This window comes from Hyaena hyaena, unplaced genomic scaffold (assembly GCF_003009895.1).
Source record: "Hyaena hyaena isolate Hyena2069 unplaced genomic scaffold, ASM300989v1 scaffold_8, whole genome shotgun sequence".
NCBI classification, from domain to species: Eukaryota; Metazoa; Chordata; class Mammalia; order Carnivora; family Hyaenidae; genus Hyaena; species Hyaena hyaena.
In genome coordinates this window covers 3,030,745-3,047,942 of record NW_024080640.1, presented here as the reverse complement: position 1 = coordinate 3,047,942, position 17,198 = coordinate 3,030,745, and the positions used below count along the sequence as shown (strand labels likewise).

Below are 17,198 nucleotides of genomic sequence, written 5' to 3'. Positions count from 1 at the left end.
TCAGTAGATGGTTTGGGAGGAAAGGTTCATGTACTTTTTCTATTTCTGTTTTTTGGGTTTGGTTGGGGGTGGTCAGCAGGGTAGATTGAAATAGGCTGTTATTTACCAACTAATTGAATAGTGCTTAATCCTTTAAAAAATCAGGTAAACGTAGGGGAAAAATGATTCTTTACTTATTTTCTAAGTCTAGATCTTTAAAAAAATTTTTTAATACTTATTTGTGATAGAGAGAGGGACCGATCACGAGCCAGGGAGGGACAGAAAGAGAGGGAGACACAGAATCCCAAGCAGGCTCCAGGCTCTGAACTGACCGCATAGAGGGCGCAGGGCCTGAACCCACAAGCCAAGCTGTGAGATCATGACCTGAGCTCAAGTTTGATGCTCAACCACCTGAGCCACCCAGGCGCCCCCCCCCCACTTTTTTTTTAATGTTTATTTTTAGAGACAGCATAAGCAGGGGAGGGGCAGAGAGAGAGAGAGACAGACAGAATCCCAAGCAGGCTCCAGGCTCTGAGCTGTTGGCGTAGAGCTCAATGCAGGACTCGAACCCACGAACCTTGAGATCTGACCTGAGCCAAAGTCAGACACTTAACTGACTGAGCCCACCAGGCATCCTCAACTCTAGATCTGTTAAAGAAAAGTATTTTAATCTGAACATATAATACCTACTAACTATGGGGTCTCTCAGTCTTGAAGGAATTAATTTGCAAGATATTAAAAAAGATTAGGATTTAATGTTTCACCTTTACTCAGATTTGTCCTTCAATGTGGAGACACACAGTTACAATGTTTAACATTTTCACTTGTATTTCAGCACCGTATGAAGGCGGAGTATGGAAAGTTAGAGTGGATCTTCCTGATAAATACCCTTTCAAATCACCATCTATAGGTATGTAACTTCTCAGTTTTTCTCATCAGAGAGTTTTGAAATCAAAGAGTAAAAATCCTACATTTTATGGGAGATAATTCCAGAAATGGTTACCTGACTGAATTTTTCCTTTTTGGGCTTGGTTAATTAATTAGTGACTTTTTGTGGGACTTCCTGGTGTGACAAAAGATGGTGAAATATACCCTTTGCATGATTGTAATGATCATAACTAGATTTTTCTGTCAGGGTCAGTTTATACGATCTTAAGGCTCACTGCCCGTTCAAGCTAAGCAGTAAAATAATAAACTTATCTTGAATCTCATTTTAATTGCTAGATTATTGGAGTTAATGTCATGTAGTGTCTTCTAATTCTGTCATTTAAAAATCCTCTTTAGATCCTCCTTTGCTTTTTGTTCACTCCAACTCTGGGTACCTAGCAGTGAAATCACCCTTTTCCGTTCTCTCCACTCCTCATCGTTTTAGCCCCCTGAACAGCTGAAGGAAGTAGAGTAGGAGCCTCAGTGGGATTGTATAAAGAGGTACTTTTTCTTCACCTTCATCTTCTTTCTGCCCTAATTGGTGATATTACTAACCCGTTACCCCCATTAAGGCTCTTAGTGACAATTTAGGTATTTTAGCATCAGATGCTAGAGATTATATTTGATTGAAAGTTGACACTTTTCAAGTTTGTATTTTGAGAGAGAGAGAGAGACCGTGTAGGTGGGGGAGGGTCAGAGAAGGGGAGAGAGAATCCCAAGCAGGCTCCATATTGTTAGCGCAGAGCCCAGTGTAGGGCTCAGACTCATGAACTGTGAGATCATGACCCAAGCCGAAATCAAGAGTCGGACACTGAGCCACCGGGGCGCCCTGCAGGTTGACACTTATAAAGATTTTGAGATTGTGTAATGGTAGTAATTCAGCCAATTTAACCTAGTTTTTAAAATTTTCATTCTAAAGATGATTTTGAAATATTAGAAGATATTGACCAATTTTAAGAAAGAAGAAAAAAATAAAACTGGAATACATTATGCACTTACTGACAGTCAAACTGATCCTTGTGTTCAGAATTGCCAGAGTTCAGACATCTTGCTACTGCTATGGGCTTGTCTCTGGAACTAATGTCTGGTCTCTGGGAGTTCAGATACCACACACCCCACCTGCCCTCCAGTGAAAGTCCCGTTTACCGCCCACCCCCCCCACCCCAACCAAAGAGGTGGACCAAAGACATCCTAAGCTTTATGTTTTGATTCTAGGCCCCCACATTTCTGTCTAGGATAAGTAATGTGGAAAAGATAGGATCGTTAAAAACTGATTTTCATTCAAATGCAGTAGCTTCTCCTGTACCATCTAGCTATTTACTTCTTTTAAGCTTTGTGCTGTAAAAACACTACAGAGCACCTATAATTCCTTCTTAGGCTGGGAACTCTTAGTGTTCATTTTAAGAATATATTGGTGATTTCCTTTTAAGGTCTCTGGGCTGATTTTTCTAAACTCAGGAATGGAGAAGATACTTGATGAATGATTGAACTGGAAATTTCCCTCTTGCTACAGGAGCCTCTAAGTTGTAGTGTTATCAGACGGTGAAATAGGAAGGGAGCTGTGAGGTGTTGCATCTTTGAGATAATCCCCAAGTATATCTGACTTAATGCCTGTATCACTGGGGCAGCACCCCTTCCTAGTTCCGTTCTAGGGAGATGGAGTGTGGTGTTACTCTGTTTGGGAAGGCTTTCCCTTCATGTTGTAGTTGCCTTTCCCCTGTTGATCTCTTCTTTTTATACAGGCATCTGAACTTGTGTGTAGTTGAGTGGTATGATCTTTAAACCTTTACATGTGGAATGTCCAAACCATATAAATTCATTCAGATATATTTAATAAATGTTTGCTTAAAGACTAAAAATTAGCATGCTGAATCTAGTTTTGAGCCCTAAATTCCTAGTTATAAAGAAAATAGTATAGCTGTCTAACAGTGAGCTATAGAAAACATTTACATATCATGTAGAAATGTAGTTATTTCTCAAACCCTATCTTATTTTTCCAGATAATATAACTGTTTCATCATAACTTTCAAAGTAAAAATGTCTAAACTTCAGGCTTGGTTTATTTATTAACTAATGACACAATTGAAGCTATGTACTTTTCTTAAATTAATGATGTAATATGAAATTGCTTGGGACAAATGACTAGGCTGATTTAACTTCTTCATACTTTTTCCTTTGCCTTGCTGTGTGCTTTTAGAACTTGGTAATGCCTACAGATGTGTACCATCTTCTCTTAGGGAAGTAGATCTAGTTGAAATATTTGTACAGGCTGTGCTTGTTTCCTCCAAAGGAAGGATTGCATAAGAGAGTTATAATCAGTTGTGTGGGGTGACCCATTTTCAGGTCATCAACAATGTCATTACTGTTGAATTTGCCTTAAACATTTTGAGAGGTAGTAGCCCATTTAGAATAGGCAAGGTTTCCATTTTGAGTTGTATAGATAGTTGTAGAATTATACAGAACAGCAAGGAGATGAGATAAACCCACCCTTAAGGTTCTTTTTAAACCCTGCCTCTGTAGTGTCTAGGCAGCCATACCCTTCTTCCTCAGCCAGATTTTGAGCCCTTAAGTATTAAGATGTACAGGTTAAGCATCCTTAATGCTTAGATCCTGGAATGTTAAATATATATATATATATATATATATATATATATGTTTGATACTTTATTGATTTTTTAAAAATATTTATTTAGAGAGTGTGCATGCATGTGGGGGAGGAGCAGAGAGAAAGAGAATCCCAAGCAAGTTCCATGCTGTCAGGGCAGAGCCCAGCTCGGGGCTCGATCTCACAAACTGTGAGATCTTGACCTGAACCGAAATCAAGAGTCTGGCGCTCAACTAGCGGAGCCACCCAGGTGCCCTGATTGATTGACTGATTGATTGTATAAATGCTCCATATTATTATTTTTTTGGTAATGTTTTTTTTTTTAATGTTTATTTCTGAGAGAGAGAGAGAGAGACAGCGAGACAGCGCGAGCAGGGGAGGGTCAGAGAGAGAGGGACACACAGAATCTGAAACAGGCTCCAGGCTCTGAGCTAACTGTCAGCACAGAGCCCAACGTGGGGCTCGAACCCACGAACCGTGAGATCATGACCTGAGCTGAAGTCGGACGCTTAACTGACTGAGAACGAACATGATCAGGGGAGGGACAGAGAGAGAAAGGGACAGAGGATCCAAAGCAGGCTCTGCGCTGACAGCAGCAAGCCCCATGTGGGGCTGAAACACATGAACCGTGAGATCAGTACCTGAACTGAAGTTGGACGCTCAACTGACTGAGCCACCCAGACGCCCCTAAATGCTCCATATTCTTAGTATGAATGTACAAAGGTCCAGGTGACCAAAAATAAAGACAAATTTTAAATGTCTCATAATCCTGACCCTCAATGGATATCATCATTACATTCTGGTATATGTACTTTAAAACAATTTTCTATGCATATTTAAGTATATATTCAATATAATTTGACATGCTTATCTTTCAGGGCATCCTTTAAATAAGTTTTAGAGAGTTTTCAGAAGTTACATGATTGCCTGAGTTATAAGGAAAAATGTTTTTTAAAAACAATTTATGTCATTATATATGTTTTTTCCCCCTCAAAATAGCAATAAAGCTATTTCAAATCATCTTTGGAAAGAGAAGGAATATAAACAGACAATATAGGAAGGAATATAAGCAGGTTATGAATTGACTTTTTAAATGCCATCATCTTAAGCTGATCTTTTGGAATACTACATTCTCTTTGAGTAGCATAAGCAATGATGTTTATGAAATCATCTTGATGCTTTGAAGTTGGATATAAATTTTTGAAATGGCTAAAGATCATTTAATTTCACAGAGTAAGATGATGGAAAAACTGAGTAACATCAATTGGAGTTGTAAAATGATACATGATTATGAAATTGGCCTAAGTTTAGAGATTACAATTTTCTTGTGAACTGGCCCTGACAGTGCTTTCAGAGAGGATTTATGAAACTCCTAATCAGTTGTAACATCATTGAAATATTTGCATTGCTTTCCAGAGTGACTGCTTTGAAATAAATCATATTTGAATTTTTAAAAATGTTTTTAATGAGAGGGAGACAGAGTGCGAGTAGGGTAGGGGCAGAGAGAGAGAGAGACACAGAATCCGAAGCGGGCTGCGGGCTCCAGGCTCCAAGCTGTCAGCACAGAGCCCGATGTGGGCTCAGACTCACGGACCATGAGATCATGACCTGAGCTGAAGTGGGATGCCTAACCAACTCAGCCACCCAGGCTCAAAATCTTAAAGTTCAGATTTATTTGAAAGTTCAGACTTTTTGCCTTTTTCATTCAGAAACATTCCTTAAAAGGCATAGTGCTGCTGGGTGTCACCAGCTGTGTGAATTAGGAGAGTGTGTGCCTGACCAGGGGCCTGGTGCTCAGGAAAGAGCACTTCTGGCCCTGGTTTTCCTTGATCATGACACTGATACTTACCTGAACTGTTGTTCCTTTTCTAGAAAATGAGGTAATGGAATTAAATGAACTCTGCATGTTTGGATATTGACCAATATATTAAATACTCAGGGTAGATGGCATTCTACTAGGCAATTAGGAAGATCATGTAAGACTCTCTCTAGTGACAAGATTAACATAAATAAAATAATTGCATAGGCTTTAGTGACATTTGATTGCTTTTTAGGAGAGGTGTGGGTTAGTGCCTCAGCGTGTATGGAAGAAGGTAGGCTTTTACAAGAAAGAAGTGTTTCCTGTATTGAAAGTACACCTTTTACAAAGCATCAGAGATGTGATGCTGTGCATAAGAACACTGTTTCAGAACCCCAAGTAATCCCCAGTCCATGAAGACTTTTTTTTTTTTTTTTTGCAGAGAAGTTGCTAAAGGGAGTGCTGTGTGCCATATTTCTCCAGATTCAGTTTCCAGCATGTGCTCATCTATTAAGAGAGTATTTTTACCAAAGGAAACAGACTTGCAGTTGATGAGGGGGTGAAATAAAGATGAGTGATGCCTTATGAAGAGGGTTAAATAGAGCAGCTTTGAACAAAAAATTAAAAAATAACCAATAAGCATAGGATAAAAATGGTTTTGTGTCTACTCCAAAGAATGCTTATTTAAGAAGTGAGAGGGGGCACCTGGGTGGGCCAGTTGGTTAAGTGGTTAATCGTGCAACTCTTGATTCAGCTCATGTCATGATCTCAAGGTCGGTTGTAAGATAGAGCCCCAAGTGCTGATAGCACGGAGCCAAACCCACCCGCCTGAGATTCTCTCTTCCCTTTTCTCTCTACCCCTCCGCAACTCGTTCTCTCATTCTCTCTCTTTCCTCTCTTTCTCTCAAAATAAACTTAAAAAAAAAAAGAGAGATCCAGGACTTACCACATTGGCAAGTTAAATAAATGTTGGTGAAGGTATTATGATGTAGCCAACTTAATATATACTGATTGATGAAGATTTTGTATTCTTTGAGTGATTTTACTTAAATTATCATAAGATTCAGAGATGTGCACTAAAATTCATGTGTAAGAGTATGCAAATAAAAACTTTTATTTTAGGGGCGCCTGGGTGGCTTAGTCGGTTAAACATCCGACTTTCGCTTAGGTCATGATCTCACGGTTCGTGGGTTCAAGTCTCGCGTCGGGCTCTGTACTGACTGCCAGCTCGGAGCCTGGAGCCTGTTTCAGAGTCTGTGTCTCCCCCTCTCTCTGACCTTTCCCTGCTCATGCTGTCTCTCTCTCTCCCCTAGAAATAAATAAAAACATTAAAAAAAAAAAAACATAAAAAGTTTGAAGCAATCTAAACAACCCAGTAGATCAGAAAGTATTTAAATTATGGTACATCTTAATGGACAAAATGCTTTACAGTCGTTACTAATGTTTTAACCCTGTCTTTAAAGAAACACACAGGAAAATGATAACTTTATACAGTGTAACTCTAATTTTTTCCATGAAATTCCAAGTATGAATGCCAAACTACTGTAAAAGGGATTAAAAACATTTTTGGGGGTGTCCGGGTGGCTCGGTTGGTTAAGCGTCCGTCTGACTCTTAATTTCAACTTAGGTCATGATCTCAGGGTTTGTGAGTTCGAGCCCCCATAACAGGCTCTGCACTGACAGCATGGAGCCTGCTTGGGATTTATTCTCTCTCCCTTGCTCTCTACCCTTTCCCCACTCATGCTTGTTTTTTCTCACTCTCTCAAGAATAAATAAAACTTAAAGATGATTAAAAACATTTTTCTATAATTTCTAAATATTCTACACTAAGTTCCTTTATATTATAAGAATATATATATAAATATAGAAGTATAAATGTATTTTTAAAGCTTTTCTTTATTTATTTTGAGAGAAAGAGTGCACACATGAGTCAGGGAAGAGCAGAGAGAGAATCCCAAGCAAGCTCTGCTCTGTCCTTGTGGGGCCCAACACGGGCCTCCAACCCATGAACCATGCAATCGTGACATGAGCTAAAGTCAAGAGTTGAAATGCATAACCAACGGAGCTGCCCAGGTGCCCCTAAAAATATATATTTTTAAAGATACAGCAAATGCATGTCTTCCGAATGTCCTGTCTACATCTTTGTGTCTACACTTTTTCCCTGTCTTTTGTTCTAGAAAACTATTAAGCTTATCCTTGGCCAGAATTCTCATCTGGTAGCTTGCTAAGGGCCTCCTGGCCCCCATATTTTCCACCAGTTTTCTTTCTTATTGCCTTTCCGTTTTAATTATGTTTGTGTGTAAGGGTTACATGCTGTTCTCTTTGTTTTTCTGTTTACAATTTAGTTTATTCCATCTTGGGTACTATCTTTACACAAAACTATTTTTCACTCCTTTTTTTTCTCTCCCTTTTCTCCCTTCTCTTGAGCTGCTACCTCTAGCAATTCTTATCTACTTCTCTTTTCAATCTGACTCTTCCACATGTGTTTCCCCATGCTCCATTTGTCTCTTCATATGAATCAAAAAAAGGTCCCTGTTCATAGCTAATAAATAATAATAATACTTTTGATAAACCTAAGCTGGGGGGGGGGCATTATGTCTTCTAATAAAATACAGGCATAAAATGTTAGATTTAAGTCCACCTCTAAAAGTCTTGAAAATATCTTGAAGTCTTCTTCAGGATCGACAGTATTCTCCATCACACATAGCTACTACATACTAGCATTCAAGAGAAAATGAAGAATTTGTCATTTTATTTTCAAACGATTGCTGGGTAGTATATTAGTAAAGCTTCATTCTACTAATTTCAGATAGAACTATAGAGTACTTTAGAGTCTTTTGTAGATAACCTTCCCTTAGTGTGGGAACTCTGTCACAATTTGTACTTTTTTAAATGTATGTTTATTTTTTTTTTAATTTTTTTAATGTTTTATTTATTTCTAGGAGAGAGAGAGAGAGAGACAGCGTGAGCAGGGGAGGGTCAGAGAGAGAGGGAGTCACAGACTGAAACAGGCTCCAGGCTCTGAGCTGGCAGTCAGCACAGAGTCTGACTCGGGGCTCGAACCCACGAAGTGCGAGATCATGACCCAAGCGAAAGTCAGACGCTTAACCGACTAAGCCACCCAGGCGCCCCTAAATGTATGTTTATTTTGAGAGAGACCACAAGCAGGGGAGGGGCAGAGGGAGAGGGAGAGGGTCCCAAGCAGACTCTGCACTGCAGGCCTCGAGCTCATGAACCATGAGATCATGACCTGAGCCAAATCAAGAGTCAGACGCTTAAACATCTGAGCCACCCAGGCACCCCACCATTTGTATTTAAAACCTTTTCATTTATACTTTTTAAAGATAGAAAACTGTTGTAAGATTCAGCTAACAGGTCTAGAAACTAACTTTTGAATATTAAACGTACATCTCCATCTTAACAGTGAGAAGGACTCTCTCCCAGGAGCAGGCTGCATGTACTGTGAGTCTAGATTGCAAGTTGATGATGCCAGAGCAGAGTAAGAGAAATGGTTGATTGAGAACAAGATTCTGGAGAGATTGCTTTAATAATTTGCTTCATGTCGATAGAATGGCCAGGGGAAAAAACCACACTCATTCTGCAATGGAATTTAATGTCAGTGGGCATATAGCAAGAACTAGCCAAACCCATATGAGTGAATGGAGACAGAAAGGAAAGGTCATGGGCAATAACAATAGCTGGAATACTGTATTGAGCTCTACCAGTGGCCTTCACTCCTGGGTCGCATATCCTCTCAATAGAATGGTTTAGGTCTTCCTGTTTCAAGGGAAACTAGATCAGGTAACCTGTCAGAATACCTTCTCAATCTCCTAGTCTACCATAGAAGATCTATCTAATTAGAAGATACTCTGATAATCAGTGCACCTTACTCTTTTTACTTTGCCAGCGATTAAGGAAAGTGATTTGACCTTTTTCATTGTCAGAATAGCAGAAACCTCTGACATTGTAAATTTTTATTTCACTGTGGCCAGAAATTATGTCACAATATTTTGAAATGGAATTTTATAATAGGATATGATTAAAATACAGAGTTTAGGATATTTACCATTTTACTTTGTATCTTCCTAGATGGAAATATTGTACAGTCACCGCTTGGAACTAGCCAAGTGAACTAAGGGAGCAGTGTTACCAGGGGTGGACTGGGATTTGGAAGTAGAGTGTGTCATTTCTGAAAGGTTTGGGGTTAGTCATTTTTGTTAAATGTTTGGCCTATTTGGACCACTGCATTTCCACAAATAGAATGAATTCTTAGACCAAGGAAGCAAAGTTCCATCATCATCTCCTTACTTCTCAGCTTTCATGACCTTGGTTTTGAATTTAGTTTCTGTCTCAAGCAGTTATATAATTGCTACTATGTAGTGATCTATATCTTTTGAATTCCACTAGAGAAAAACAAGGTTCTAGTAGGAAAATTTCATAAAAGTTTTTTTTAGATAATGCTATGAGAACATAAGCCATTGTTAAAAGCCCTCTTTTTACTGCTGTTTTGAAAATGAAATTTTTCAGGGTGAATTTTTTTAAAAGAAGATCTCTGGCAGCTGAAGCAGAATTTACTTTCTCGGAAAACTGATACACCATTTTTTTTCTAATCAGCTTCACAAATTAATTAGATACGAAATGTGTGCGGGGCATTATTCTGGGTGCCAGAGGAACAGAGGTGAACAAATTGCTCTCTTGACCCTTCTTTGTTTGAAGAAAAAAGATAAAGCAAAAAATTAAAATGTCTGATAGCTTTATGCTGAGATTGATGTGATGAAATGGACACACAGATCTCTTAGATTAGGTGTTCAGGAAGGGTTTCTCTGACAAAGTAAACTTAAGCTTGAGGTTTAAATGCGAAGGGGAAAAAAAACGATGCTCAGCATTGCTCCTCATCAGGGAAATACAAAGCAAAACCACACTGAGATACCACCTCACGCCAGTCAGAGTGGCTAAAATGAGCAAATCAGAGAACTCTAGATGCTGGCGAGGATGTGTAGAAACGGGCACCCTCCTACACTGTTGGTGGGAATGTAAACTGGTACAGCCCCTCTGGAAAACAGTGTGGAGTTTCCTCAGGAAACTAACAATAGAACTCCCTTATGACCCAGCAATAGCACTGCTAGGAATTTACCCAAGGGATACAGAAATGCTGAGGCATAGGAGCACATGTACCCCAATGTTCATAGCAGCACTCTCCACAATAGCTAAAACATGGAAAGAGCCTAAGTGTCCATCAACAGATGAATGGATCAAGAAGATGTGGTTTATCTATACCATGGAATACTACATGGCAATGAGAAACAATGAAATCTGGCCATGTGTAGCAACATGGATGGACCTTGAGGGTGTTATGCTGAGCGAAATAAGTCAGGCAGAGAAGGACAAATATCATATGTGTGCACGTATAGGAGGATTAGGAGGAACTTAACAGAGGACCAAGGGGGAGAAGAAGGGCGGAAATGGTGGGGGAAAGGGAGAGAGGCAAACCATGAGAGACTCTTGAATGCTGACAAAAACTGAGGACTGATGGGGGGGGGAATGGGCATGGAGGAGGACACTTGTGGGGATGAGCACTGGGTGTTATGTGGAAACTAATTTGACAATAAACTATTTGTAAAAAAAAAAAAAAGAAGGGGAAAAAAAGCCAGCCCTGAGCCTCTAAGATCAAGGACAAGAGCATTCTAAGCGGAAGAAGTTGTGAGGACAAAGGCCGTGAGGCAGATAGGAGCTTAGCATGCTCCAGGAAGAGAAATAAGGCTGGGAGGCTGGGTGAGCAGTGAAATATGACAGAGGGTCCAAGTGGCAGGCAGGGTGAGGTCCCGTAGGGCTTTGTAGGTGAGATTAAAGGCTTGAGTTTTAGTTTTATTTTTTAGAGAATTTTTTGATACTTATTTTGAGAGAGACCGAGACAATGTGAGTGGGGGAGGGACAGAGAGAGGAGGGGAGAGAGATAATCCCAAGCAAGCTCCAAGCTACCAGCACAGGGCCCGACGTGGGGCTCGAACTCATGAAACTGCGAGATCGTGACCTGAGCCAAAACCAAGAGTCACACACATAACCGACTTTGCCACTTATGTGCCCCAGCATGAGTTTTCTTTTTAATGCAGTGGAAAAGTCATTGAAAGGTTTTAAGCAGGTATTCATGATCATTCTATTGTGGTGGCGGAAGAGTAGAAATACTGGTGGTTCAGATCAGGGTATGCCAACATTGAGAAACTCTGGTGTCTATAATCCATTGCCTTGAAGAAATTTGGCTGTGTGAAGGGGAGTGCACAAATGTTGGGGAAGATACAGAAAGGTTTTAGTTTTTACTTCTGACATGGGAGATTCTGAAGGATGCTAATGTGCTCATTGTAGGGAGAGTCGTCTAGAAAAGAGGGAAAGCTTGGTGATGCTGGGTGTTGGGATGAGGATTGCAGGCACAATGCCTTTGAGACCGTAGGAAGGGACAGGATCCACAAATGGAGGACTTGTGTTTGAGAAGACCTTAAACATTTGAATGAGCTCTTGAGGCAGGAGAAATGAGCATGTGTCCAGGGAGGATTTTGATGGGGAGAGTGAGAGATCCTGCCCACTGGCTCCCATCTTCTCAAAATGGGCAGAGCTTTTAAGTCAAGTGAGAAATGGAGGAGCAGAAGGGACAGGAGATTTGTAGAATAATGGGGAAAACGCATAAGCCATTGGAGAATCAGGGACAGGCTACTAGTGAAAGGAGAAGGAAAATGTTGAACCCACAAAAGGTTATTGGACATTCTTTTTAAAGTTGGTGCATTTGCATCATGTCTTTCCTCTCTGCCAGCCCAGTAGTTAGAAATTCCATGAAAGCAGTCCCTGGATCTGTTCTAAACATTCCTTCTTCCACATCAGGGCCCAGTACGTTGCCTGCTCTGTACTGAATTGAACGAGTGAGTAAGTGAATGAATGTTTACTGATGCCTTCAAGTCCAAGCACAGCGAATAAGAATGATTGGTTTCCTCCAGTTGCAGATGGGTGTTTCCGAGGGGAGTGTTCATGGGGTTTGCAGAAGGTTGCTACAAAGCAGTGATGGTGATGGCTCTTAAATCTTTTTTTTTTTAATAATGTTTATTCATTTTTGAGAGAGAAACAGAGCATGGGGGGCGGGGAGGGACAGAGAGAAAGGGAGACTCAGAATCCGAAGCAGGTTCCAGGTTCTGAGCTGTCAGCACAGAGTCCGACACAGGGCTCAAACCCACAAACGGTGAGATCATGGCCTGAGTTGGAATCGAGAGTCAGACGCTTAACCACCTGAGCCACCCAGGGGCCTCAAATCTTAAATTAAGCAAAGAGAGGAGTGAAGACAGGAGGGCTCGTAGGCGGGAAGAAAAGGGAGGGTCAGTGGATTAGAGTTCATAGGAGACTGTGGTGGGTGGGGGTTGTCTGTGATTTTGGAGGTGAAGCTATCTGTAAGATGACATATCCCAGGTATGTCCTGAGAGCGTGAATGAGATGTGATAGAGGAAGAATCACTGAGAAGAAGCTTCAGGGACTGAGAAGAGAGGGTGTCAGTGTGATCTGTGTGGGTGATAGTGTCACTAAAAAGGACAAGAAGGAGACTTGGGCGCCAGATGATGAAGTTCTCCGTGATGGAAGAAGCCAGTGGTCACATTGGCCCTATTGAAATGAAAAACCTCCTGTTGGCAGTCTCTATAGTATCTAAATTCATTGACCTTCATCTTGCTATTAGCCAGAGTAAAAATAGTAGTTAGCTTTCCCTCCCCGAGGCCACCTCAAAGGGGAGCCTTGCCTTTGTGCATGCTTGCTTCTTTCAGAAGATTTGTCCATTTCCTTCTTGAAGCTGGCTTATGTCAGTCTCAGTTGTGCCTTTGGCGGTTCATTATTATATAATCTTTCCATTTGCTATATAATAATTCCATCTAACTTGCTCTTTAGGTTAGTTTCTACTTTAATTATAGTAGGTGACCTCTAGCTTTTGAGCTGGTTATTCTGACATCTTTTTGGCATTGACTCCTTTCCTTTTTCGATTGTTATCATAATGAAAACCTGTATTCAGTGTCTTAGTTCCCTCTGAAAAGCCCACTCACCACAATTTAAGGTTTATCCATATTTCTGGTGTTGGTAAAAACCATATTGCTAGAAGGAACGTCAAAGATTCTATCATCCAGTTGCCTCATTTTAAGGATAGTAACAATGAGACTCAGGAAGGTGGAGATAAATCACTACTAACTAATTGCAGGGTCTACCTTCTGGTTTCCAGCCTAGTTTTTCCCCCCAAACCAAAAGCAATTAGAATGGTCTTCTTAATAAATAAATGTTAGAGTACTCGTATTTTCTATTTCCAATATGATGGGGGTTATAGGAAGCCTAATATCCAGTAATCAAAATATACTCTAATGCTCCAGACACTTCCTCAAGGATTGAGAGAAGAGTAGGTTGGGGCAGATAACTTTCATTTTTAGGATGAGGAAAGTGAGGTGAAATTACTTTCCTGAGCTTATGAGGCTAAATAGTAACATTGACTACTTACTGTGTACCAGTTTCTGGTCAAATCCTGTACATATATTCATTTAATCTTCATAATAGTTCTATGATGTGTAGATACCAATATTTAACTTAGCTTTATTCATAACAGAGGCAAAGAAATTCAGTAACTCTTAACTGGCTTGAGGCTTGCAAAGTGGAACTTAGGCAGTCTGACTGGAGCCTGATCTTTTAACCACGACTTTAAGAGGAGTGGCCAAGTGTGTTCTATACTGCCTCTTACCGTGAAAACAAAGTCCTCAGGATTGAGACAGGGTGGTTATATGAATGACCAGGGGAGCGAAAGAGACACTGTGGAGACAGGAAAGAGATTATTATAATACGAACCTACAGGCGAGTAGGTTTAAGGCTCGCAGGTTTTGGTAATCGGCTAGGTTGGTGGCAGGGTTAGGCTGTTGAAGGATAACACTTCACCTTTTCTTAGTTATAAATGAACTTTTCTTATCCATCCAGCCCATTCCTCAGATTCCATATTATCAGAGAGAAAGGAAGAAACAGAAAAGAGGACCCCTTGTTGAGTTTAGATCTCCTGAACACACACAGGATCAGTTCAGAAGTTCTCATGACACAGGGCATTGAGAGTGAGCTCCTTGCTTGGTTCCTCACCCAAGAAGAGACCGGTCCAGGTCCAGCTCTCCTGAGTAGGAAAGGCTCAGCTCTCTGAAGAGACTTCCGCCTGGGTGCGGGCTACCACGGGCTGGGCCTGGCCGTCTGAGGTAAGATGAAACTTCGGGAGTGTGCACTAATGCACAGGGCTGGCGGTAGGGCTGTCATGAGGGAAGCTGGCAGCCTCCCCGCCCCTCACCCCTTTTTTAGCCGGAACATCCCAACCCTGGTCACCTCCTTCCTGCTAGGAATGGAGATCCAAGTTATTACCCTTAAAAAGCGGATAGTCTGAGATACTGCTAGGGGTGGTAAGATTCCGATCTTTAGTGAATACATTTTAAACAATTATATCTATTTACAAAATGAATCCATCAGTTTGGTTCTGAAGGGTCTACCTTATGTAGGCATTTATCATGAAGACGGAATATCAAGGTAACTTAGTGTTTTCTCACAGGGATTCATAAACTTGTAATTGAATCGCATCAGCCACAGCCGCCTTGCCACCTGCAGTACGAGCTCATTGTGTCCCCGGGATGGAGCTCCCATTCTTGCCGTTGGCGGTTTTCACCTACTTACCTTAGGCTGGATTTACCTGGTTTCATGAGTCACTTGCTGGACCTCTCCTTTCTCAAGATTATTCTGAAGGAAATTTCTGTAGAGATAACTGGCTCTAGGTATTTCATTCTGTCCACACATTTGATCATTAAAAATATCCTCACAAGTAAAACAAAGGTGATTAATTTTGGCTACTTTTATTTACATATTGACCCCAGTATCTGAAGTTACTCGAAAACGTGTACAACTCTGTACAGATTTCCTGCTCGGATTAGACACAAAAACCGGCTGAAATAAACACCAGTTTTCAGCATGACTCGGCATGATGGTATTTACTTTCTCTGCCTATTACCCTATGGGTCAAAAGATTTTTAGTCTAGAACAGTTGAATATTGGAGTGTAACAAGCAAAAGTGTGGCGTATTTTTCTGTTATAATAATCTCTTATTTTTTGAGATCTGCAGTTTTTTTGTTTTTGTTTTTGTTTTTTTTTACATCAGCTAAGCATGGTTTGGATCCCTCCTTCAGAATTATAAATCCCCTTATTCCCTTTTGCTCAAAGACAGAGGACAGAGGTAGTGAGCTTTTTAGCTACACGTTTGTTCCTGTTGCCCTCCCTTTTATAAGTGCTTGAGTCATGCCAGAGGATAATCATCTCAAAGATTTGAAGCCGTTCTGAATTTTATGTGGTCAGATCACTGAAATATATGTATCATTAGAAAATGTCCGGTTGTGAATAAAATCTTAAATCATGTAGATTAAGAATGACTTGCTGCTTCCGCTTATCATGTTTTCACAAAAGCAGTTTTCAAAATATGTTTTCTTAAAATATCTTCCAGCTAGTTCCTGGTCGAATGGAAACAAGTGTTGGGAAAATTCTCTTGTTGCAGACGTATTTGTTAGTGGGGCGATCGCCTTGCCAAAAGGAAGGAGGACATGCCAGGGCAAACATGCTCAGTCCTGAGAATGTTCCTTCTCTGAATTCCTAGCCTGTTCTTTCTGTGTCTCCTCCCCTCCTCGTCCAGAAGTGCCATTGTTACCATCATCGTTCAGTGTGTAAATGGCTTTGCCAGGAACACTGCCCACAGAGTGTCCAAGAGCAAATGTAAAGGAGAACTACTCCATTCTGTTTATTTACTTTGGGTATTTTCCTAACAGTTGAAAACGCCTGGCATTACAAGAGATCATTGTAGCCTAGAGATTGTTTTTTGGGTAGAATCTGTCTGGCTAAACTTGTTCCTCAAAGGAGAAGGTATAAACTGTTTCTGCCTACTTTGGAATAGTCAGTGGATTCTGTGTCTCTTTGTGGTATTTTAGCCTGTTGTTAGCTTTGTATTCTCTAGAATATTTCTGTGCCTAAAAGTGTGCCTTGCAGAATTAATTTCCTTTATGGACTTAACTGTTGGACATTTCCCCTAATATTCTCTGTTGTCAGAGCTCTGGCCATTGTTACTAAATCCTAGATGTTTAGAGCTGATAGTCCCTTTATAAACAGAATAAGAATGGAGATTTTAGAGATCATACAGTCTGGCTATTTCAGGTAAAGAAACAGGCACAGAGAAGTGAAGGGACCTTCCCAAGGTCTGCAGTTAATAGCAAGGTTGGGACTAGAACTCAAGTCCCTGTTAATACTTCTCTCTTTCCAGTCTGATTTTGCCCTCTGTCTCTGAGCTCAGATGATGTTTTATACTTATCAGGGGCACTGGGGTCTGGACTCCAACTCATTTCTCTTTTCTTTTCTTTTCTTTTCTTTTCTCTTTTCTTTTCTTCTCTTTTCTTTCTTTTCTTTTCTTTCTTTCTTTCTTTCTTTCTTTCTTTCTTTCTTTCTTTCTTTCTTTCTTTCTTTCTTTTCTTTTCTTTCTTTCTTGTCTTTCTTTTCTTTCCTTTCTTTCCTTTCTTTCTTTTCTTTCTTTCTCGCTCTATTTTTGAGAGAGTGAGAGCGAGTGTACGTGTGAGCATGAGTGGGGTGGACAGAGGATCCAAAGCTCTGTGCTGATAGCAGAGAGCCCAATATGGGCCTCGAACTCACCAACTGTGAGATCATGACCTGAGCCAAAATTGGACACTTCACTGATGGAACCACCAAGGCACCCCGAATCCATTTATTACTAAGAGTATGTTTACTGAGTACTTTTTGGCCCTCCCTGTTATGTACTCTTGGATTCAACCAAGCCAAAATTTCGACTTAATTGAAAACAGTGTGGAA

General features: G+C 40.5%; 1 protein-coding gene across 2 annotated transcripts in view; it reads left to right on the top strand.

Annotated features, from left to right (window-relative positions):
* Nucleotides 1–17,198, top strand: part of UBE2H (ubiquitin conjugating enzyme E2 H) — a 106,926-nt gene that overhangs the window by 60,073 nt on the left and 29,655 nt on the right. For both annotated transcript variants that reach the window (XM_039242784.1, XM_039242778.1), the window contains exon 3: nucleotides 815–889. In XM_039242784.1, coding sequence (XP_039098715.1) covers nucleotides 815–889 — 75 coding nt within the window. The remainder of the gene's footprint in view (nucleotides 1–814; nucleotides 890–17,198) is intronic.